This window comes from Carcharodon carcharias, chromosome 2, assembly GCF_017639515.1.
Source record: "Carcharodon carcharias isolate sCarCar2 chromosome 2, sCarCar2.pri, whole genome shotgun sequence".
Lineage (NCBI taxonomy): Eukaryota > Metazoa > Chordata > Chondrichthyes > Lamniformes > Lamnidae > Carcharodon > Carcharodon carcharias.
This window is the reverse complement of record NC_054468.1, coordinates 155,649,752-155,674,275: the sequence shown is the minus strand read 5'-3', so window position 1 is coordinate 155,674,275 and position 24,524 is coordinate 155,649,752. Positions and strand designations below refer to the sequence as shown.

The 24,524-nt window shown below is 40.9% G+C and overlaps 1 protein-coding gene across 1 annotated transcript in view; it reads left to right on the top strand.

The window, feature by feature from the left end:
- The window catches only part of LOC121269593 (synaptojanin-2-like), a 505,511-nt gene that overhangs the window by 25,246 nt on the left and 455,741 nt on the right, over positions 1 to 24,524 (top strand). Inside the window, exon 3 of the mRNA XM_041174296.1 lies at positions 16,493 to 16,760. Coding sequence (XP_041030230.1) covers positions 16,493 to 16,760 — 268 coding nt within the window. The remainder of the gene's footprint in view (positions 1 to 16,492; positions 16,761 to 24,524) is intronic.

Sequence of the window (24,524 nt, the reverse complement as noted above, 5' to 3'; positions counted from 1 at the left end):
TTAAAGGAATACAAAATGTCCCAACTGTGTAAATTGCAAATTTACAGATCTACCAAAAACAATTGCTTTATCATGCTCCATGTCCAATTTCATTTGGGCCTTTTTCATTGTAGGCTTACTTAACAGTAAAGCTATTTTACTTGATACCACATCAGCACTGATAGTGATTCACCCGTGCCATTTTACATGGGATTACTATTCGTTTTATGATTTCATGTGTTACCATCACCAAACCTGAAACAAGTAGAGCTGTCATGTTCTTTGACTTTACTTCATTATTCTTTATTTAAAGAATCCATGTAACAGTTTAGCCAGCCCACCCCACATACTATGGATGTACACCCACTATCTAGAACTGAGCAATTGAACGAATCTACAACTAGGATACTCATTACTGGACTGAAGCTTCTGGTGACCAATACGATTCCTTCTGATTGGTCAGTATTGTCCTCCTCACCTTTCATGTCATGTGCTGTCTCAAAAACACTTTTTTTCATTTTTGGGAAATTCATTGCAAAATAATTCTTAGAATCATATTTGAAGCACCTGTTGACCACACCTGTTGGTTCAATTTCCTTCCATAACTGCCTAACTCCTATTGCTTGTTATAGCACCCAAACGGTGTCTTCATACTTTTTGTTTATAATTCTTCTCTCATGCAGGTGTTTGGGTCCTATATACAACCAGTCTCGAAATGCTGCTAGCATTGCATCTTCCATCTTTGGTGTCACTGCTGAAGAGCCTATTTGCACCATAAAGGGGACAGAAATGATTGCTTTCCCAAATTTTTTTTTAAGGCTTCAGACATTTGATCCAAAAGTGTATGTCTCTCTTTAAATCTAATTCCAGTTAAAACCAAGTGCCTATCCATATTTGATATTCTAGCACAGTCCAGTAATTTAGAGGCAAGTACTGATTTAGAAATTTCCGTGTGGAATCGCATTTATAGTCAGCTAAACTCCATAATGTACTCTATGAAAGAGTCGTCCATTTTTCTAAATTTATCAAAGTCCGACCAAGCCTCACAGACAGTCAGTAAGTCATATTTCAAATAAATTTTATTCATGAATCTCAAGAGAATGTCCAAATCTTCTTCATTGTCCAGTTCCTGAGCATCTTGTTCCGAGAATACTGTGCAACTGGCTGGAAGCGAAAGTGCCTGAGCCATCTGTTGCTTCCTTTTTAGTAGAGATGTAACCCGTGTCCAAACATTGATTTTATTTTTCCATTGATCATAAGGTTCCATTTCACAAAACAGTGGTGGAAAATCATATCCTGCCACCCTAATCCTGGTTTCAGTCATCTTTCTTCAAAGACCCTCCAATTACAGTCTTCTCTCAAAAGAAAATTAACTCCAATACTAGGCTTCAGTCTGGAAGTGAACCTTAGTCCCCAGTCTTCACTTTCAGACAACCATCCTCTGCTACTGAATGTCAGTGGAATTCCCAAGCCTGGTTGTGAAGAAGACACGGAAATGAGGATGCTTTGGTGGAGACTGTTTATTGCTTGCCACAGAACTTCTCCACTGTAACACCCTCTCCCCAGTGCTGGCTGACTCTTCTTTATATACGCATCTGAGTATAATTAACTAATCAATACCCAAAGCCTGTTCACCTTATTACGTTAAGCTACCAGGTATTTAACACCCATCATAGAACCTATTAGATACTAGCAGGCTTGGCCTAAATAGCCAACTGGTTATGGTACTGAGCTTATGACCCCAAGATCAAGAGTTCAAATCTCACAATGGCAAACTATGAAACAATGTAACTTCATCTGAAACAGATGGAAATTGCAGGGTCACTGGCCATAATTTAGCTTGGCCTAAATAGCCAAGTGGTTATGGTACTGGGTTTGTAACCCCAAGATCAAGAGTTCAAATCTCACAATGGCAAACTATGAAACAATGTAACTTCATCTGAAACAGATGGAAACAGGTTTACTCAAAAGAGTATCAAGAGTTCAAATCTCACAATGGCAAACTATGAAACAATGTAACTTCATCTGAATAAACAGATGGAAACAGGTTTGTACTCGAAAGAGTTACTAACGGCCTGCTCTTTCACAAAACTCTGAAAATTTCACCTTTTCAGATATAGATCCAGCCCCCTTTTTAAAGTTAATATTGAATTTGCTTCCACCACCCTTATAGGCAGGGCGTTCCAGATCAAGATAATTCAGTGCGTAATCCAAATTCTCATCTCACTCTGATTTTTTTGCCAATTGTCTTAAAACTATTTGCTCTGGTTACTGAACTTCCTGTTATTGAAAACAGTTTCTTATTACTTACTTCATCGAGGTGGGTAGCTCGAGTGAGGGAATGTCTTGACTCAGCAGATCCATCTTGCTCTGGGGAGGCAAGGGCTGGATCAAGTCAGGCCCACCGACCCTGTAAGTAGATCCTAGGCAACCACAAGGCGGGCAAGCGCTGAGGCGGGTCAGTTAGAAATACCACCTCAGTTCCCTTGGACTTGTTTTAGATGCTGTTAGGTCCTCTGTCCCTTACCCACACACCTCCCCATGCCCCCAGCCACACTCCATGATCCCTCATACCCTCTGTGCCAACTCATGCCCCCTCATATCCCCCATGTCACCTCCAAGCCAATTCATGCCCAAACACACTCCCATGCCACCTATATAGCCGCTCACTCAATATCCATCATGGACAGACCTCAGGAGTCAATTTGAGATTAAACAATCTAACAATCTTCTAACAATCTAACACAGTTCTCACTCATGCACACTTAAGTGTATAAAACTCTCATTCAAGAAACCCATTCAAAGTTTTTAAATCTCTTCAAGTTGTTAATCTCTTATAAAAGCAAGCTTCTATTTAGACTGCACATCAAAGGCAGCTAATCCTTTAATAACCTCATTAAACTGTCAATTAAACTGATTTCAGAACTCCTTGCTAAAATAAATGTAGCTTTTGAAACTCAGCCAAGCATTCATGGTGACAGTATAAGCACTTGGGGAAATGTCAATAAAGACCTCTTTGAAACTACAATATCAGATGGTATTTGTTTCTAACCTGCACCAGATGCCCTGTTAATCAAAGCAGTCCAGCAGAATTTTTTTTAATTCTGTGACAGCTGAAGCCTGTTTTTCATGTTTAAAGAAAAAGGGATTTTTAAAAAACCCTTCAGATCATGACACTTAAATGGACCTTATCTGTCTTTCAAGAGCATTTATGTCTACTCCATCAATTTGTGACTCCTGCACTGTTTAAGACCCTGTTTAAGACAACAGCAAAATTGGGTCTGTTTGAACTCAGCATTTATTTCAAATGCCATGCTGAGTTTGGGTTTCCTTATTGTATGAGTCATGTCCCGGATCCCAGCACCTATTTTTAAAGGTCTGCAGAGTCTTCCTGACTCGCAAAAAAATCTGGCCCTAAATGTCAAATAACCTTGAATATTTAGTTCTCAGCTTTGCAACCATGTCTCTGTAACTGGTATAATATCAGACTTATTTACTTCTAAATTTGCTATCAATTCATCTGTCTTGTTCCGAATGCTGCGTGTATTCACATGAAGAGCCTTTAATTCTATCTTTTTACCATTTTTCTCTACTATGACCTTACTTGCTGGTGCAGTCTTATGATTCTGCGCTCTATCCCTTCCTATCAGGCTCTGGTTAACAATTTCCATATTGCCACCCTGCACTATTGCATTATCCATTCTTTTTAATTTTCCAAATCTCCTCTCATGTGGCCGCGGTGCAGATTGAGTGAAGGCCATCCCAACGGTTCAGTTCCTTCTTTTCTCCTGTTCTGGGGCCAGTGCCCCATGAATCAAAATCCATTTCTCCCACACTAATCTTTGAGCCACACATTCAACACTCTGATCTTAAGTACCCTATGCCAGTTTTCTCCTGGCATAGTAGTGCCAGGTACTATGGTAGTGATCCAGAGGTTATTCAGTTTGTGGTTCTATTTTTTAATTTAGCTCCTAGTTGTTCATAATCCCTCAGCATAATTTCTTTTTCAGCCCTACCTATGTCATTGGTCTACCAATTATAACAATTAAATCCTTCCCCTCTTTCTCCAAGCTCCTCTCCAGCCCTGAGGAGATGTCCTTAACCTTACACCGGCCAGCCAACATACCCTTCGGAACACACACTCTTGACTGCAGAGAATAGTATCTATCCCCCTAACCATACAATCCCCTGCTATACTACATTCCCTTTTACTCACACCAACTTGAATGTCCCACTGCACCATGGTGCTCTGCTCAGTTTGCTCATCTTCCTTGCAGTCCCTGCTGTCATCCACACAAGCTGCAAGAACCTTGCAGCTGTTGGACAAGTGCAAGGGCTGAGGCTTCCCCATTGCTACTTGCCTCACTCATAGTCACACCCTCCTGTCCCTGACCACTGACTAAATCAGCAGATCCTAGCCTAAGGAATGTGACTACCTCCATGAAAAAAGTATCCAGGTAATTTTTTCCCTTCTCTGATGCAGTGCTGTGTCTAAAGCTCAGTCTCCAGCTCATCAGCTTTCTCTATGTTTCTCAAGCTGCAGACACTTACTGCAGGTGGTTGTTGTGGATCACAGTGGTGTCCACCAGTCCCACATGCTATAGCTGCAACACATCACCTGCCATGCCATCTTTGTGTTTTATTTAGCCAAGTAGATTTTAAGTTTAGAGATATCATTTAACTGTTATGTGTAGTTATGTTAGGTAGTTTAACTAGTTAAGTTATAAATTTAATGGAGTGCTTACATTTTCCCAGTACCAGTTTAAAATACTGCCCGTTTAGAGAAAAAAACACTTAAAGCTCACCAGCCACTTGCCTATTTGCTCACCTAATTAATGCCTCTCCCCTTCCCCTGCCCTTCTCACTCCACCCCCATCTTCTCCCGCTTCCCCAATTTCCTTTATCACTCCTGAGCCACCCCCCCCCCCCACCACCCCACCCCATACCTCTTCCCCCTCTCTCTCCCCTGCCCTCTACAAGAATATAAGAAATAGCAGCTGGAGTAGACCTCACAGCCTATCAAGACTACTCCACCATTCAACATGATTATGGTGATCTTGAGCTTCAAGTCCATTTTCCCGCCTGCTCCCTACATCCCTTAATTCCCCGAGACACCAAAAATCTGTCTATCCTACCCTTAAATATGATGGAGCATCCACAATCCTCTGGGGTAGGGAATTCCAAATATTCAGAACTCTTTGAGTGAAGTATTTTCTCCTCATCTCAGTCCTAAATGGTTGGCCCCTTATCCTGAGACTGTGCCCCCGTATTTTAGATTCTCTGACCAATGGAAACAATCTCTCAGCGTGCACCCTATCAAGCCCCTTCAGAGTCGTGTATGCTTCAATGAGATCACTTCTCATTCTTCTAAACTCCGGAGAAAATGGACCCAATTTACCCAGCCTCTCATCATAGGACAACCCCTTCATCCCAGGGACCAATCTACTGAACCTTCACTGTACTGCCTCCAATGCAAGAAAATATTTTCTTAGGTGTGGAGGTGAAAACACAGTCTTTCAGGTGTGGTCTCACCAAAACCCTATACAACTGTAGCAAGACTTTTTTTACTATTGTACTCCAATGCCCTTGCCATAAAGGCCAACATGCCATTTGCCTTCCTAATTGCTTGTTGCGCCTACATGCCAACTTTGTGCTTGTACAAGCACACCCAAGTCTCTTTGCACATCCGCACTTAAAACTTTCGCACATTTTAAAATATATTCTGCTTTTTTATTCTTATTCACCAAAGTGAATAACTTCACCCTTTCCCACATTATACTCCATCTACCATCCTGTTGCCCACTCACTTAACCTGTCTATATCTCTTTGCAGCCTCTCTGTGTCCTCCCCACAGCTACATTTCCATCTAGCTTGGTATCATCAGCAAACTTTGATACATAACTTCTTCTCTCTCTAAGTCATTAATATAGATTGTAAATAGCTGAGGCCCCAGCATTGATCCTTGCGGGACTCCACTATTCAATGCCTATCAACTTAAAAGCCCCGGTTATGCCCACTTTCTGCTTTCTATCCGTCAACCAATCCTCTACTCATGCTAAAATACTTCCACCAGCCCCATAAGCCCTTATCTTGCCTATTAACGTTTTGTGTGGCACCTTATTGAATGTCTTTTGGAAACCCAAGTATACTACATCTACAGGTCCCCCTTTTTCTACCCTACCAAAAACTTTAATAAATTTGTCAAACAGGATTTCCCCTTAGTAAAACCATGTTGACTTGTTCTAATCATACTATGCTTTTCTAAGTGCATTGTTAAGACTTATTTGATAATAGGTTCCAGCATTTCCCTAATAACTGATGTTAGGTGAACTGGCCTGTAGTTCACTGGTTTCTCTCTCTCATTTCTTGAAAAGCGATGTGGCATTTGCCAACTTCCAATCTAATGGAACCATTCCCGAACCTAAGCAATTTTGGAAAATCATTGCCATCACATCCACTATCCTTGCAGCTATCTCTCTTAGAATCCTAGGGTGTAGGCCATCGAATCTGGCCAATACTTTTCTCTGCTGATATTAATTTCCTTAATTTGCTCACTCATTTTAGCCCCTAGGTAACTGTCTATTTCTGATTTGAAGCTTGTGACTTCTACTATGAATATAGACACAGAATATTTGTTCAATGCCTCTGCTAGTTCCTCATTCCACTGATAATTTCTCCTGTCTCTGCTTCTAAGGGGCCAATGTTTATTTTAGCTCCTCTCTTCCTCTTTATGTATTATAAAAGATTTTACAATCTTTTTATATTTATGGCTAGTTTACTCTCTTTTCTATTTCTTCCCTTTTTTCAATATTTTGGTGGCCCTCTGCTGGCTTCTAAAACACTCCCAATCCCAGACTTGTGACTGATTTTGCAATATTGTAAGCCTCTTCTTTTAATCTAATACTATCCTTGACTTCCTGAGTGAGCCTTTTCACTGAGTTTTGTTTCTCAATGGAATGTATTTTTTTTGAACATTTTGAATTGTTTCTGTAAGTGTTTCCCACTGTTCGTTTGCTTCCATATATTTAAGTCTACTTACCCAGTTAACCATAGCCAGTTCTCCCTCATACCTATGTTTTTTGACTTTGTTTAAATTTAAGATTCTTGCTTGTGATTGGAGTATGTCACTTTCAATCTTAACGTGGAATTTAATGGTATTATGATGAATATTTCCCAGATGATCTTTTACCACAATGTTACTAATTAACCCTGCTTCATTGTACAATACCAGATCTAAGATAGCTTTATCCCTAGTCGGTTCCACAACTTATACCTTGCCTTAAATAAGGAGACCAATATGGTACACAGTATCCCAGATGTGGTCTCACCAATGCCCTGTAGAGCAGAAGCATAACTTCTCTACTTTTGTATTCAATTCCCCTCACAATAAACAAAAACATTCTGTTAGCCTTCCTGCATACTAACCTTTTGTGATTCATGCACTAGGACACCTAGATTCCTCTGAATTTCGGAGCTCAGCAATCACTCACCATTTAGATAATATGCTTTTTTATTCTTCTTGCCAAAATGGACAATTTCACATTTGCCCACATTATACTTCATTTGCCAGATCTTTGCCCACTCACTTAACCTATCTATGTCCCTTTGTAGCCTCCTTATGACCTCCTCACAACTTACTTTTCTACCTATCTTTCTGTTATCAGCAAATTTGGCAACCATCCCAACTGTCCCTTCATCCAAGTCATTTATATAAATTGTAAAAAGTTGAAGCCCCAGCACTGATCCCTGTAGCATACCACTCGTCACATCCTGCCTACCAGAAAAATACCCATTTATGCCAACCCACTTTCCTGTTAGCTAGCCAATCTTCTATCCATGCTGATATGTTACCCCCTACACCATGAGCTTTTATTTTCTGCAGTAACCTTTGCTGTGGCACATTTATCAAATGCCTTCTGGAAATATGAGTACAGTACATCCACCTGTACCCCTTTCTCCATAGCACATGTGACTCCTTTAAAGAAGAATGAATTGGTTATGAATTGGTTAAGCATGATTTCCCTTGTCTAAAACCATGTTGACGTTGCCTGATTGCCTTGAATTTTTCAAAGTGCCCTTCTATAACATCTTTAATAATAGCTTCTAACATTTTCCCTATGACAGATGTTAAACTAACTGGCCTGTAGTTTTCTGCTTTCTGTCTCTATCCCTTTTTGAACAAAGGAGTTACATTTACTATTTTCCAATCTAATGGAACCTTATACGAATCAAGGGCATTTTGGAAAATTAAAACCAATACATTAACTATCACACTAGCCACTACTTTCAGGACCCTAGGATGAAGTCCAATGGGACCTGGGGATTTGTCATATCAACACTGGCAACCCCCTACAGGGCTGAATGCATGAGTCAGTCTTGGAGCTGAGCCAAGCTTTATGATTAGGTTGTTTGCCCATCTGTTCAGCTGACATCTATTTATACAGCTGTCAGATAGCCTCATAATGAATGCTTGGCTGAGCTCCAATGCTGCCTAATGCATTTAGTCCTGCGGAGATTGTTTACACAGCTTGAGAGGAACTGCTAGCTTTGTTTAACGGTTTTATGAGTTTGTAATAAGTTTTCCCATTTGATGTGCTTTTTCAATGTCTGTTTGTTATTTGGACAGGATTAAGAGGTGTTAAGCGGCTTAAAAGTTTCCTCAATGGGACTTTCACTTCCTGTGTTTGATTGACAGTTTTATGAGAATGTAAGACAAGACATTTTTTTCAAAGGGAATTTTGAATGGATGCTTTTTTATTTGGTAAGCATTTTGAAGACTTGCCAGTGCTAGGAAATAACTCACTGGTTGTGTACCTAGTTCATACTGGGTGAGTATGCATGAAGCATGCTTGAGGGTGCATGGAATGGGCTTGTGAGATATGAGGGGGCATGGAGGGTGGGCGAGGGGGTAAAGAGTGAGGACTAGAGGACCTGAACAGAACTTGGCTGATGTCCCAGCAAATGGAGACCTTCTAATCTGTTGGCCCACCTCCATCACTGCTTCAGGCCTGCCTTTTGAGGCGCAGGCCCTGACTCCAGCCCGTATCCGACCCCTTGAGACAAATATGTTGGGTGAATGCATTGCCTTGTAGAAGTCTACTTTGTCAGGAAGAATAGAAAAGCAGTATACTATTTGAATTGAGAGAGATTGCAGAACTTGGTGGTTCAGAGGGATTTGGCTATCCTGGTACATGAATTTGGAAATGTTAGTATGCAGGTACAGCAAGTGATTAGGAAGGCAAATGGAATATTGGCGTTTATTGCAAGAGGAATGGAATATAAAAGTATGGAAGTTTCACACAGCTGTACAGGGCCTTGGTAAGACCACATCTAGAATACTGTGTGCAATGTTGGTCTCCTTATTTAAAAAAAGATATAATTGTGTTGGAAGCAGTACAGAGAAGGTTCACTCAACTCATTCCTGGGATGAAGGGCTTATGAAGAAAGATTGAACAGGATGGATACTGGGAGGGTGTTTCCTCTTGTGGAGGAGACTAAAACAAGTGGTCTCCCTTTTAAGACAGAGGTGAGGAGTATTTTTTTCTCTCAAAAGGTCGTTAGGTGGAATTCTCTTACCCAGAAAGCAGCTGAGGCTGGATCACTGAATTTATTCAAGACTGAGTTAGAAAGATTTTAGATCGACAAGGGGGCAAGGGTTATGGAGGGAAATAGGAAAGTGGAGTTTAAACCACAATCAGATCATCCATGATTTTATAAAATGGTGGAGCATCCTCGAAGGGCCTAATGGCCTACTCCTGCTCCTATGTTCCAAGTCCCTAAGTCTTCAGAAGTTTCAGAAGGAACTTGCAGTTCCTGAACTGAGGATGAAAATCTGGCCCCTGGTGTAATACTCCTTTCATTCCCTTATTGAATCCTAGAACAGTATAGCATAGAAGGAGACCATTTAGCTCAATGAGTCTGTGCTGGCTCTTTCGAAGAGCGATCGAATTAGTCTCACTCACCTGCACCTGCCTCATAACCCTGCAGGTTTTTTCCCCTTCAGTCGTTTATTCAATTCTCCTTTAAAGTATTTATTGATTCTGTACCCACCACCCTACCAGGCTGTTCATTCTAAATCCTAACCATTTCTGCATAAAAAAAGTTTCTCCCTATGTCACCTCTAGTTCTTTGACTTCAATCCATACCCTCTGTTATGTACCGTTCAGTGATTACAGTTTCTCTTTATTTACTCTATCAAAACCCCATGTGATTTTGAAAGCTCTATCAAATGTCCTCTTAGACTACTTTGTTCTAAGAGAACAAACCCAGCATCTTCAGTCTGTCTAAGTTATCTGTAATTTCTCATCCCTGGAATCATTCTAATGATACTAAACTTGCCTTGTTTGGCAAGAACTTTATCAAGCAGCAATGGTCTGGTATGGACGACGCAGATATATCTATAATGTAAGCTGATGTGCATATTTACACCACTTTGATCAACAAAAATGTAAAGAGCACTCCTGCTGATATCTCCTCTCCAAAAAACCCTTTAAATTAGACACAAGGATGAATAAGCAAATGTGTTCTTTATATTTTTGTGAAAGATGATAATAAATGATGTATTGGTATATGATTAATTTTGTACACTAACTGTTAGTGTAGCTGCTCTTATTCTAATTGTACCAAACAAGAACAAATGTATGGTACTGTACAGCACTACCACTCGAGACCTAAAATGATAAATTACTTGCTTTTGAAAGTGGTGTTTACCTAGTGACAATGCACTCTCCCATTATCCCAGGAATTCTCAATATACATCAGCTTTGTTGGTCTACACAAGCCAAATTAGCCAAGTATAGTAAAACCCAGATCAGCAGAACCCACTTCAAAGCCAAGTTTTTAATTAACTGAATATGAGATGTTTTTTACTTATCCTTTCAATAAATAGCTTGAGCCTGAGCTTTAACTTGGCACCAAACCCTGATAAACCCGAAAGTCAGGTTTTCTTGTTCATTTGCTCTCACTGTGCTGAAAATGGATCAGTTATTAACAGGTTACTGAAGAGCTTGGGCTTGTCAGTTTCACAGATGCCTGCCTTAGTTACAGACTGATTGAAATATGATCTGAATGGCTGTATCTAATCTCGAGAGCGATGCATAATCATTGGTTCATTAGCTCATCAACGTTGAGGAAAGTACTTTGCATTTTGCCAATGTAATTGTATTTGAACTGACATTGAATGTTAACCGAGAACCATCTGCGTAGCTAACCCATCACCTGATCTGCTGGCTCACAGTTTCCCAATGACTCACAACTCCCCCTTGCATCTGCCTGTGAAATTAATCCTGTTCCAGTAACTAAACACCATTATACCATCAAAATGTTATTGAACTGGAAGATGGGTTATTGAACCCAAGTTAAACTGATCAGACTAACCTATTCTCACTTGCTGCAATCAGAGATGCCATCGGTGGAATTGTAAAGAATAGCTCTCTGACAATGTTTTAGCTCAGTCTGTTTATATAAGTTAAGATGTACTTGAATTACAAAGCACTTTACCATTAAAAGCTGTCAAAGGGAAATGTATTACACTTGCTTTTAGGTTAGCTGCAGGATAGAAATTCATTTATCCAAACCCCTCTTTAATTGCCTTCATTTCTTCACAAAAGCATTTACTGGATTGTAAAATGTATTTTTAGTTGCCCAAGATAACTTTTGGCTCATTAGGTGAGCACTTTGGTCTCTATAGCTACATAAATTGCAGGAGGCTGTGAAAGGGCAACATTCCACTTTTTTGACTGCCTGGAGAAGTTGGATTTTAATGCTAATTGAATCCAAATTTGAGTGGTGAACATAATGGCCATTTGCAGTTTTAAGCACATTTTCTAGAACCAGTTGAGTAATCCTTCATGTACCAGAAACCTTAAATGGTTCTTATTTTCAGAGATGAGTCACATTTCTAAAAAAATAAGAACATCTCCATTTGCTGCTTGGGGCAGTGTTAATGTGATCATGGAACCAATGTAAACACTTATAATTGAGATTAGTAGTTTCAAATTGAATTGATTGAATCATTAATGGAAGAAAAAGTACTTGCATTTATATAGTGCCTTTCATGACCTAAAGACAGCCCAAAATGCTTTCCAGCCTGGAAGTGCAGTCACTGTTAGAATGTTGGAAAAATAATATTTTACTGCTGATGGTTCCTTTTTTGGCTTTTCCCAGTCTCTGTGGATCGTCATAATGCTGGTTGATTGCCTTTATATCAACCATCATTTTTGGATTTGGCAGATGACCTTCCTGTCGCTAACCCTCCCAGGGACTGGCACTGATACATGCTGGCTTGCCTGCACCACTGGCTGGGTTCTTCCGAGTATTTTACTGCTGATGAGAGGAGACATTTATTGTACCAAAGCTTATTTTTGGGATAAAAATGTGGGATCATCCAGATATCAACATTGCCTTTGGTTTTGAGAAGTTTGAAATTGCTCTTTGTTTGGCTACCAGGGACGTGCATTCCATTAATATTACCAAACAGCACCTGCTGTGCAGATTTGTGACTTTCTAAGTTTTTTTTAACCTACATTTTAGAGGGTAATGTGCTGGGGCACAATTCCACAAATGGCAGTAGCTCCTCTGTACCTTCCTTAACAAGCCTCATATAAATATTGAGTGTCAGAAGCCTAACTGACCATGGGAAGCATCACACCCCTCCCAGTGCACACTGCTTACTGTTGGTTTAAGGATGGAAATTCTGTTCAATTCTATTTCTTTTCATCTTTCATTTGATAATACTAAGGTTAACCATTGTGCCCCACCACCATTCGAGGTAGCTGAACATGAAACAGAGACTGAATGCAACTATTGCTTTCTCCTCTCTGCCTCTATTGTTATCCACCTTCACATTTGCCTTTCGGTGCCTTTTCCCTCCTGGATTTCTGACCCACCCGAACGCTAGGGCAGCAGAAGCCACCCTGAGATTTTTCTCCTCAGCTACTTTCCTGCTTCTTTTCAAAATTGCAGTCATCACCCTTCTCCCCAAAAAATCCATGCCTGATCATCCTGTTTTTAGATATTATTCTATCTCCAACTTCTTCTCTGTTTCTTAAAAACCTTGAACAGGTATTGCCTCCCAATCCATGCCCATCTTTCCAGCAACTCAAAGTTTGAATCTCTCCAAGTGGGTTTCCACCCTACCACAGCACTGCAACAGCTCTAATCAAAGTGACAAAAAGCAACTTCTGTGACTGTGACAATGGTGCACTCTCATTCCTTGTCCTTTCACAAGATTGACCACACAATCATCCTCCCATACCGCTTTGATGATGTCAAACTCAGTGACACTGCCTTCGCTGGTTTCAATCTTACCAACAATCCAAACTAGAGCATCTCTGTTAATGGTTTCTCCTCCTGCCCTCACTTCAATATCTCTGTGGTATCCCAAGATTTACTCCTTGTCCCCTGCTTCCTCATTTCTCTGCTGTCCTTTGATGACACCATCTGAAGATGTGATCAGTTCCCATGGATACATTGACTACACTCAGCTCTACTTCACCATCAACATGTTTCACTTTCCCACCACCTCTGTGTTATCAGATTTCTTGTCCAACATCCAGTCCTGGATGATACATGATTTCTTTCAGTTAAACATTAAAAAGATCAAAACCATTGTCTTCAGACCCCACCATAAATTTTGTACCATAGACACTGAATCTGTCTTCCTGCCTGGTGATTGAGTTGGGTTGGACCAGAATTTTAACAATTTCATCATCCTGTTGGACCCCAACTTGAATTTCCAAATACACATCTGTTCCATCAAAAATATTTCTGCCTCTGTAACATGGGAAAATGGTGTCCAAAGATGGGGACATTGTTCAATACCTAAATATTACTTTTCAGCACTGTTTATAAAAGGAAATGTGGGGATAAATGCCAGAATTGGAGGGGGGTGGGGGGGGGTGGGGGGGTGGGGGGTGGTGGGTGGGTGGGGAGGAGTATAGTTTTAAAGGAAACTATAAACTGAATTTTTTAAACCACAATGGAGAACATAAAATAGGAGCAGGAATAGACTATATGGCCCCTTGAGTCTGCTTTGCCTTTCAATAAGATCATTGCTGATTTTATACTTCAACACCACTTTCCAGCCCTATTCCTGTATCCTGTGGTTCCCTTCATGACTCAGAATCAGGTGGGTTCTGGTGAAGGGAAACTTATAAATCTAAAGAGAAAAATTAAGATCATAAAACAGTGAAGCAATTTGGGTAAAGATAAGCAGAGAATGACCGGAGGGGACAGAGAGTTTAACAATAAAAGCATCAGTGAATCAGGTCAATTCAGAGAAAAATGTTAAAAGTTAACATTAAATGCACTTTATTTGAATGCACAAAGCATTCACAACAAGATAGATGAATTAATGGCACAAATGCAGATAAATGGGCTTGATCTAATAGTCATTACAGAGTTGTGGTTACATGGTAACCAAGGTTGGGAACTGAATATTCCAGGGTCCTTGGCATTTCAAAAAGACAAACAAAATGGAAAAGGAGGAGGGGCAGCCCTGATATAAGTGGATGACGTAAGAACAGTAGTGAGGTAGGATCTTGGTTTAGAAGGTCAGGAAGTAGAATCAGTATGGGTGGAGATGAGAAATAACAAGGGACAGAAAAATATTGGCAGGAGTAGTTTAAAGGCCCCCTAACAATAGCTATACTGTTGGACAGAATATTCATCAAGAAATAAGGGGACCTTATAACAAAAGCAATATAATAATCGTGGGGAATTTTATATAGACAGAACAATTCAAATTGGAAACAAAAACAGAATTACCTTGAAAACTGGCAGCATTGGTGGAGAAGAAAAAAGTTGACGTTTCGAGTCCTCATGACCCTTCAACAGAATTGAGTAATATTAGGAGAGGGGTGAAATATAAGCTGGTTTAATGTGGGGGGAGAGGGGGATGGCATGGGGGGAGAGAAGTGGGGGGGGGTGTGGTTGTAGGGACAAGCAAGCAGTGATAGGAGCAGATAATCAAAAGATGTCACAGACAAAAGAACAAAGAGGTGTTGAAGGTGGTGATATTATCTAAACGAATGTGCTAATTAAGAATGGATGGCAGGACACACAAGGTACAGCTCTAGTGGGGGTGGGGTGGAAAGACTAACAGGGCATAAAAAGTATAGATTTAAAAATAATGGAAATAGGTGGGAAAAGAAAAATCTATATAAATTATTGGAAAAAACAAAAGGAAGGGAGAAGAAGCGGAAAAGGGGTGGTGATGAAGGAGGGAGTTCAAGATCTAAAATTGTTGAATTCAATATTCAGTCCAGAAGGCTGTAAAGTGCCTAGTCAGAAGATATTCAGCCTTCCGGACTGAATATTGAATTCAACAACTTTAGATCTTGAGCTCCCTCCTCCATCCCCACCCCCTTTCCGTTTCTTCCCCCTTCCTTTTGTTTTTTCCAATAATTTATATAGATTTTTCTTTACCCACCTATTTCCATTATTTTTAAATCTATTCCTTTTATGCCCTGTTAGTCTTTCCACCCCACCCCCACTAGAGCTGTACTTGTGTGTCCTGCCATCCATTCTTAATTAGCACATTCATTTAGATAATATCACCACCTTCAACACCTCTTTGTTCTTTTGTCTGTGACATCTTTTGATTATCTGCTCCTATCACTGCTTGCTTGTCCCTACAATCACACCCCAACCTCCACTTCTCTCCCCCCATCCCCCCCACCTTAAACCAGCTTATATTTCACCCCTCTCCTAATATTACTCAGTTCTGTTGAAGGGTCATGAGGACTCAAAACGTCAACTTTTTTCTTTTCCTCCGATGCTGCCAGACCTGCTGAGTTTTTCCAGGTAATTCTGTTTTTGTTTTGTATTTCCAGCCTCCACAGTTTTTTGTTTTTGTTTTTAATTCAAATTGGAAGTTTGAATTACATTTGACACATCTAGAACAGTACATTATGGAACCAGCCAGGGAACAGACTATTTTAGATCTTGTCTTGTGCAATGAGACAGGTTAAATTAGTGATTTCATGGAGAGGAATCCAGTGGGGAAGAGGGATAAAATGATAGAATTTCAAATTGTGTTCAAAAGTGATGTGCTCAAGACTGGAACTAGAATATTAAACTAAAATAAAACCAATTACATAGGGACAAGAGGCGAGTTGGGTGAGGTAGATTGGGAAATCAGTTTAAAAAATATGGTGATAGAAAAGCAATGGCGAACATTTAAAGAAATATCCAACAATTTTTAACAAATATATATTCCATTGAGACATAGAAACTCCATGGGAAAATCTTTAATCTTTGGCTAACTAAAGAGACCTAAGGATAGTAGACAAAAAGAAGAGGCTCATAATGTTGATAAGAAGAATAGCAAGCCTGATGTTTAAAATAAGTTTAAAACACTACTTCTCTAATGTCTCTATGCCATTGCTTTTGCATTTCTCTTATTGATCATTTTTTGAGAGGGCCTGCTGTTTTTCCTTGCAGAACCCCGTAATTTCTCTGCATCCCTTCTTGAAATGCTGAAAGATTTTAATTCTATGCTCTTCATTTCCAGGTGATTCGAGGCTCTGTCTTCTGGTTCTGGTTACAGGTTGTACATCTGTAGGGAGGATCCGTGACACTGATATTTGCAAAATTACCACAACGGAATTTGTTCCACTTCAAGAAACGACAGCAGACGAAGAGCGAGTTATTGTCTTGAGGAAATTGCTGAACTCTGGGATGTTTTATTTTTCATCAACTTCTGGTTCAACTTTTGATCTCAATCTTTGTGCACAGAAGCTATATGCAAAGGATCATGAGGCAGGAAGCCGTTTTTTCTGGTTAGCTTTACTGTTTTAATTCATTTAATTCTATCAGAAAATGGTAATCTTCATAGAATATTAAGATGACCCCTGTTCACCCAGCTGTTGTGGGTAAAATCTTCATGGCGTGTGGAATGAGCGATAGAGAACGCAAAGCCCCAGATTTCATTCCTCAAATGTGGGCCTGGATTTTCAGCAAGTTGGGCCAAGTTGTGGGCCTTTAAAAATGATGGGTGGGATCTCATTCTGGGATTCCCACCCCCTTTCCCGTTTCTGGAAATATTTGCCGGTGCAAGATAAGAGTGTGGGTAGCCTAGCCTGCGCACAGCACCCCTGCCCTTGCCAGCTCCATTGCAGGGGCGGGCAACTCCCCACAATTTTGATGGAGTCAGGCCTGTCCCATTAAAGATGTGGTTCATGGCCTCTCAGAGGATTCGTGAAACATGGGGGAAGCCCTAGTCTCGAGTCGGCAACCAAAAACAAAACAGCCATTCAGCATTCTCATTGAAATGCATAGCCCCTCTTACCTTCTCATAAATCTGTCAATCACATCCATTCATTGTATCAATTTCTAACAACTTTTATAAACTTCCGACCTCTTAATCTTGTGTAAATGAATAACTGGCATTGAAAAACCATAAAGATAAATTAGGTTATTACCAGGTAGTAGAGATATTAATCAAACAAAACTTGCACTGAGTCTGTGGAATTCTTTACCGCAGAGGGCTGCAGAAGTTGGGTCGTTAAGTATATTCAAGGCTGCGTATTATGACACAGCCGATGGTAAAGGCCAAGTTGCTCAAATCCCAGAGGGAAACTTGAAACAACAGTGATAACCCATTTTTGCAATTTGTATGTTTCGAGATGCAGGCTTTGAATCAGTGGTAATAAGGCCACCGAGTCTCAAGAGGCTTTTTATTAAACTAAATTAAACACATATTAATACAAGAAAAATTGTAAGCACATACATGTGCCTACAAAATTACTACTATAATAATTACAAAAATCCCCAAATTAAGCTGACTCCTAGTTACACCCCTGTTAAGGCAACAGTAAAACTCATTGATTTAAAAGACCTCAGGCAAAGCACATTTGACCGTATGAATTCAAAATGAGATTCCTTGCAAGTTGGTTCCTTTGCAGACACAGTTGGAGGCTTACAGGCTGGTTAGATCTTAAATGCCTCTGCTTTACATACACAAACTCCTTTCTATTTATACCTAGCTTTTCCTTTGAATGTAAATTTTCCATTGAATCACTAGGTTTTGAATGTTCCATCTTCTAACACTAATATCCTTTGATTCCACCAATTTCATTATTTTGCAAAAAAAAAACACATTGCTTGGCATCTTCTAGCTAGGTGCAAGATTTTACCCATTCTTTTGAATGGCTTATTTAACAAATGCAAGTGTGTCATGTATCTTTTAACTTCATTACTGTTTCCCCAATTAACATCTCAAAACTACTATACATCAAAGCACCCAGACTAGCTGGCTTTAATCCAATTAAGACATACACAGACCCCACTAGAACTCTATTTTAAAAAATAATTTCCAATAACATGATGGACTTAATCCCTTCATGACACTGAGACAGATTTTTAATCAGTAAGGGAATCAAGGATTATGAGGAAAAGGCAGGAAAGTGGAGTTGAGGATTCTCAGATCAGCCATGATCACGTTGAATGGCGGAGCAGACTCGATGGGCTGAATGGCCTACTTCCACTGATCTTATCCACTCCCCTTCATGTTGTGTAAAATGTTAAGTAGATTAGTTATTCTTGGAATAAAAACAAAATGCTGGTAAAACCAAGCAGGTCTGGCAAGCTCCAACAACCTACTGACACTAATGCCCATCTGGGACCCTCCACCATGTACCATCCCTCTGACCCTATCCCTTTTTCTAATCCCAGCTCTTGTCATGTATTCACTAAACCGTCTGACCTTCCCCTCTCTAAAACTGAACATTCTGTGCTCAGCACAGAATGGATTATGTTTCATCCCCTTATGCCCTCACCTAAATGAATTTTGTCTCCATGCTCACTTCTTTGGGCAGGAGTCCTCCCCCATTCAACGGATTCTTTCACCCAGTACTCTCCCTCTATCTGGGCCTCTTCCTCCTTACCTGCTCTTGATCTTTTCATTGAGAACTGTAGATGTGACATTGGCTCCTCTCACCCACTCCACCCCTCCTCCTTCTGAACTTGTTGCATTCCATTCCTTCAGGTCCAACCCTAACTTTGTTATCAAACTTTCCAGCAAGGGTGGTGCTGTTGTTGTCTGGCGTAATGACTTCTACCTTGCAGAAGCCCAGCGCCAACTCTCTGACACTTCTTCCTACCTCCCCCTGGACCATGACCCCGCCACCGAACATCAAGCTATTGTTTCCAGGACTGTCACTGACCTCATCTCGTCTGGAACTCTTCCCTCCACAGCTTCCAACCTCATAGTCTCCCAACCTCAGCCCGCTTCTACCTCCTTCCCAAAATCCACAAACAGGACTGCCCTGGTAGACACATTGTTTCAGCCTGTTCCTGCCCCACTGAACTCATTTCTTCCTATCTTGATTCCACTTTCTCTCCCCTTGTCCAGTCTCTTCCCACCTACATTCGTGATTCCTCTGATGCCCTACATCATATCACCAATTTCCAGTTTCCTGGCCCTAACCACCTCCTCTTCACCATGGATATCCAATCCCTCTACACCTCCATCCCCACCAGGATGGTCTGAGTGCTTTCTACTTCTTCCTTGAACAGAGGCCCAAACAATCCCTATCCACCACCACTCTCCCCTGCCTGGCTGAACTTGTTCTCTCACTGAACAATTTCTCCTTTAACTTGTCTCACTCCCTCCAAATAAAAGATGTGGCTATGCGTACCTGCATGGACCCTAGTTACGCCTGTCTTTTTGTGAGGTATGTGGAACTTTCCTTGATCCAGTCCTGCTCAGACCCCCTCCCATAACTTTTTTTCAGTACATCAATGACTATTTCAGTGCCGCTTCATGCTCTCATCTGGACCTGGAAAAATGTTATCAATTTTGCCTCCAATTCCCACCTCTCGCTCCTGTTCACATGGTCCTCGAACACTTCCCTTCCCTTCTTTTACTTCTCTATCTCCATTTCTGGAGATAGACTGTCTACCAATATTCATTACAAGCCCACTGACTCTCACAGCTACCTTGACTACAGCTCTTCACACCCTACTTCCTGTAAGCACTCCATCCCATCCCATCCCCTCCACCTCCGTCACATCAGTTCTGATGATGCTACCTTCTAAAACAGCGCTTCTGACGTGCCTTCCTTCTTCCTGAGCTGAGGTTTCCTCCCCACTGTGGTTGTCAAGGCCTTCTGACCCATCTCCCGTATTTCTGCCCTCAACCTTTCCCCTCGCTCCCAGAACCATGGTAGGGATCACATTGTCCTCACTTTTCACCCCGCCCCCTCCCACCTCTTCAACAGAATAAAATCCATCACATTTTTACCTGTCTTCAGCCCTGAAGAAGAATCATATGCACTTGAAACGTTAACTCTGTTTCTTTCTCCACAGATGCTCCCAGACCTGCTGAGTTTTTCAAGCATTTTCTGTTTTCATTTCATATTTCCAGTATCGAGAGTATTTTGCTTTTAGTTATTCTTGGAACTCAGCCAGTCAATCATGATGAGGCCATCTGACAACTGTGCCCAAAGAAGGAGACATCCATTTTTCCAGATGAGAATGGAATAAGTTGCTGAATAGCTTTCTGATTTATTAATTTTTTAAATTGGAAAGTAGATAGTTGTTTCAAAAAGGAATATTAAAGGGTATGAGGATTGAACAGCATTTGAGGAATGGCTGAGGGAGAAAAGCACAACAACAGCATTTCTATATAGTCCCGTTAAGGTAATGAACAATCCCAAGGTGTTTCACAGGAGCATTATGAAACAAAGTATGACACCGAGCCACATAAGAATGTCTTAAGTCAGAAGACCAAATGTTTTGTCAAAGAGGTAGGTTTTAAGGAGTGCCTTAAAGGAGGAAAATGAGGTATAGAGGTGGAGATGCATAGGAGTAGAATTTTCAGAGCTTGGGGTCTAGACAACTGAAGGCATGCCTCCAAGTGGTAGAGCAATTAAAATTGGGGATGAACAAGAGGTCGGAATTAGAGGAGCACAGACATCTTGGAGGTTTACAGGGCTGGAGAAAAGGGCCATGGAGGGATTTGAAAGCAAAGATGAGAATTTTAAAATCAACACATCGCTTGACCAGGAGTCAATGTAGGTCAGTGAGCACAGGGGTGACAGGGAAACAGGACTTGGTGTGAGTTAAGATCCAGGCAGCAGAGTTTTAGCTGACCCCAAGTTTAGGGAGGCTAGAATGTGAGAGACCAGCCAGGACTGTAATGGAATAATTGAGTCTAGAGGTAATGAAGCCATGAATGAGTGTCTCAGCAACAGCTGAGCTGAGCTGAGACAGTGGCAAAGTCAGGCAATGTAATGGAGATGGAAATAGAAGGTGTTAGTGATGATAAATTGGAAGTCAGAAGCTCATCTCAAGATCAAATGTGACGCCAAACCTGTGAACAGGTTAACACCAGCACAGACTTCATACCATTTTTCTGTGATGTACAAGTCTAGGATCCTGTGGTGCATAGATTTTATAAAAGCTAGATTTGTTTAGCAAAATCACGGCCTTAAACAACAAAAACTATTGACTAGGCCTGTGCAAAGAGGCTTGAGGCTGCTTGTAACTAATTGACTACAACTTTTTGAATTCCAAAAGTAGATCTAAGGGATCGGATTTTCGTTCTTGAGGCAGGTAGCTTGAGTTTGGAATTTCCCAGCTCAGCACAGCCTCTTTGGAGGGGGAAGGTGCCTCGAATGGTGTGATTTGAATGTGGGATGGAGTCAGGCGTGTTGCCCAGTTGTTTTGTTAAATATTTGGCCCTCTAGCCCTCATCCCTAACCCCCTCACATACCTAACTATTCCCAATTCCCAATGCCCCATCTATGCGAACCCATGCTGCCTACCCACCCCTAATGGTCCCTCATACCCTCCATGCCAACCCATGCCCCGCACCTCCCCCCGTGGCCCTTATAGTCCCTATTACCAACTTAGTATCCATCATCTTTTACCCTTACAACCTCCATGCCATCTCACCCAGCATCCACCATGGCAGAGATGAAATCAAATAAAGCTCTAAATCTCTATTACAAAGTTCGCTATATAAAAAAAAATCATGAAAGCCTATTCAATATATTCAAATCCTCTCAAGTGTTTAACCCCTTTATAAAAATAAGCATTTGTATTCATATCCCTACATCAATTACAGGCATTATTTTAATAACTATTTTGTGTTGTGAATCAAATTGCGAATGTACAGCCCAGCACTATGATAATGATAGGTTATAGAAAGCAGTCACGCTGTAATAAAGCTATAATGGTAGCATTTAGGGTTATGTTAACACAAAGAGCTATTCAAACTGCTAGAACAGATTTTTTTTACTCTCGGACACAGGCAGTTTTTTTTTCAATTTTTAAAGGGCGGGGGCTTTAAATAACATGACAGCTCTACATACATCATTATCAAGAGCATTTGCGTTTCCTCCATAAAGTTGTGAAGCACAGACTGCAGGTTTAAGCCATTCCTAGAACGAAGATCAGGTTTGCTTGTCCTGTGCACTGAGCTTAATAGGTCCAGCCAATTTGTAATTTGTGCCTGTGAGCTTCACAGCCTGCCAGCCAAAATGGGATCTGCCGGAAATGGGGTTGGGACTTCTGGATCTAGGTCAGGTCCAGCATTTTTAAAGGTCTGTGGAGTCTCCACAACTCTGAAAATACGACCCAAAATTTCCATTTTCCAGATAAAATTTCTCTTTTCAGTTTCACATAATCCACACCCAGAATAGATCACACATCATTGCACACAACATGAGTACTGACACCTCTCGACAATATCCACAAACCAGGTGTTTGCTTCAGGGTCTGGGCTGATCCATGCAATGCCTGATTGGATGCTAAAAAAATGTCTCATCATAAAATCAATAACAATGCTAAAAAATAAGAGGACAACCTTATCTGACAGTAGTTGTTATAACAAACCCATCAGCCTTTTTCTCACTGTTTCTTGATATAAGTTCTTGATAATCCAACATTTTCAAGTAACCGTTCTGACGAAGAGTCATACGGACTCGAAACGTTAACTGTGTTCCTCTCCGCAGATGCTGTCAGACCTGCTCAGTTTTTCCAGCTATTTTTGTTTTTATTTTCAAGTAACCGTTCTCTTCAAAAACCTATGGCGAGTTTTTGCCAACACCATCCAATTCTGTCTACAAATCAACAAAATTTAATATCATTGCTATTCTTTGTATTACTCAATGATATAAAGTAAAGATCTGGCTGTTGCTTGATCTGCTCTGGTGAAAACCAGCTTGCTCTTCTTGGAGTTTATCTATTAAGGGTAATGGCACAGATGTACTTGTTGGGGCAGAGAGTGATGTAATGTAATGCCAGTTGTTACAATCACTTCTGTTCCATGGTGCAATGTTGTAGCTGTCTTTATCTTCATTGCTGTGTTTGTTTGTGAGTATACGTCATTCTAGTCATTCTGAGATAATGCATCTTGAGCTTTGTATATAGTTTAGTTGGTTGTTGATGGGTTCCCATCCAGAAGGGCATGTTGAGCTGTATCATCAACAATGTGTGCAACATCTTCTTTGCCAATTTTTTGGTGTTTCTGAGCAGATCATGCTTTTTTTTTTGCCAGTGCAATCCTCATGAAGCCAGTTCTTGGCCAACAACATTTACTAATGCCCAGCATGTCAATAGAGTAGTTTTTCATCTTGTTGATAACTTGTGCTAGTTTGTCAGCTTGAGGCTGGCAAGGTTTGTTACTTCCAGTAAGCAGTCTAAAACTTTGCCTGAACCTTGAGCAGGGGCTCTTCAAAGCACCAAACTCCTGTTATTGCAAGGTTTATTTTCTGTGCTGCAGTCCTCTAGGCAGATTCAGGATTGATGTCTCCCCAGTTCTGTTTCTGTAACAGACAATATTTTACATAGCAGGATTACTAGCCCTCCTTTTATCTGGGCTCGGGACCAACAGGGTGGGCTGTAATTAGCGCAATAAAGGCATGGATGAGCAGAGAACTTGGAAACCTAGACTTGTAAATGGCAACCGGGTCATTAATAAAATATAGGAGACATATTGAGAATGATCTTGTCGGCTTGGTCAGAAAAGTTGAGTCATACATCAAATGGTGCAAACATCTGAAGAAATACACCTGGGGGAGAATTTTCACCCCATTAGGGGGGGTGCTGAGTGGGAGCGGGCGCGGATGGGTGCGCAGCCGATCGCCGTCCGTGATTGGCTGCGTGCCGCCATTTTAAGTGGGCGGGCCAATTAAGATCCGCCCAGTGTGATGCATACCCAGAAACACTGTGTGCTCCCTGTGCAGGCGAAGGGAATAGGCTGAGTTGGGGCCTGTGCTCTTTTGAGCATACTGCGGAAGAGCGCAGAAATCTCTCTAAGGCACAGAGCTGCCTCAGGGAAATTAGCTTGATGTCAAAAATTTTAATAAAGAGAAAATTAAATTTGTAAGACATGTCCCCTCATGTGACAGTACCATATGAGCTAGGATATGTCAATGAACTTTAATAAAAAGTTTTATTCAATTTATAAACATTTCATGAAACCTCATCCAGTCTGTGGATGAGGTTTCATGATAAATGTGAAGGCTGCCTGGGCTCTCTGCCTGCCCGCCAACCTTAAGGTTGGACGGACAGCTCAGTTAATTACTTTAATTAGT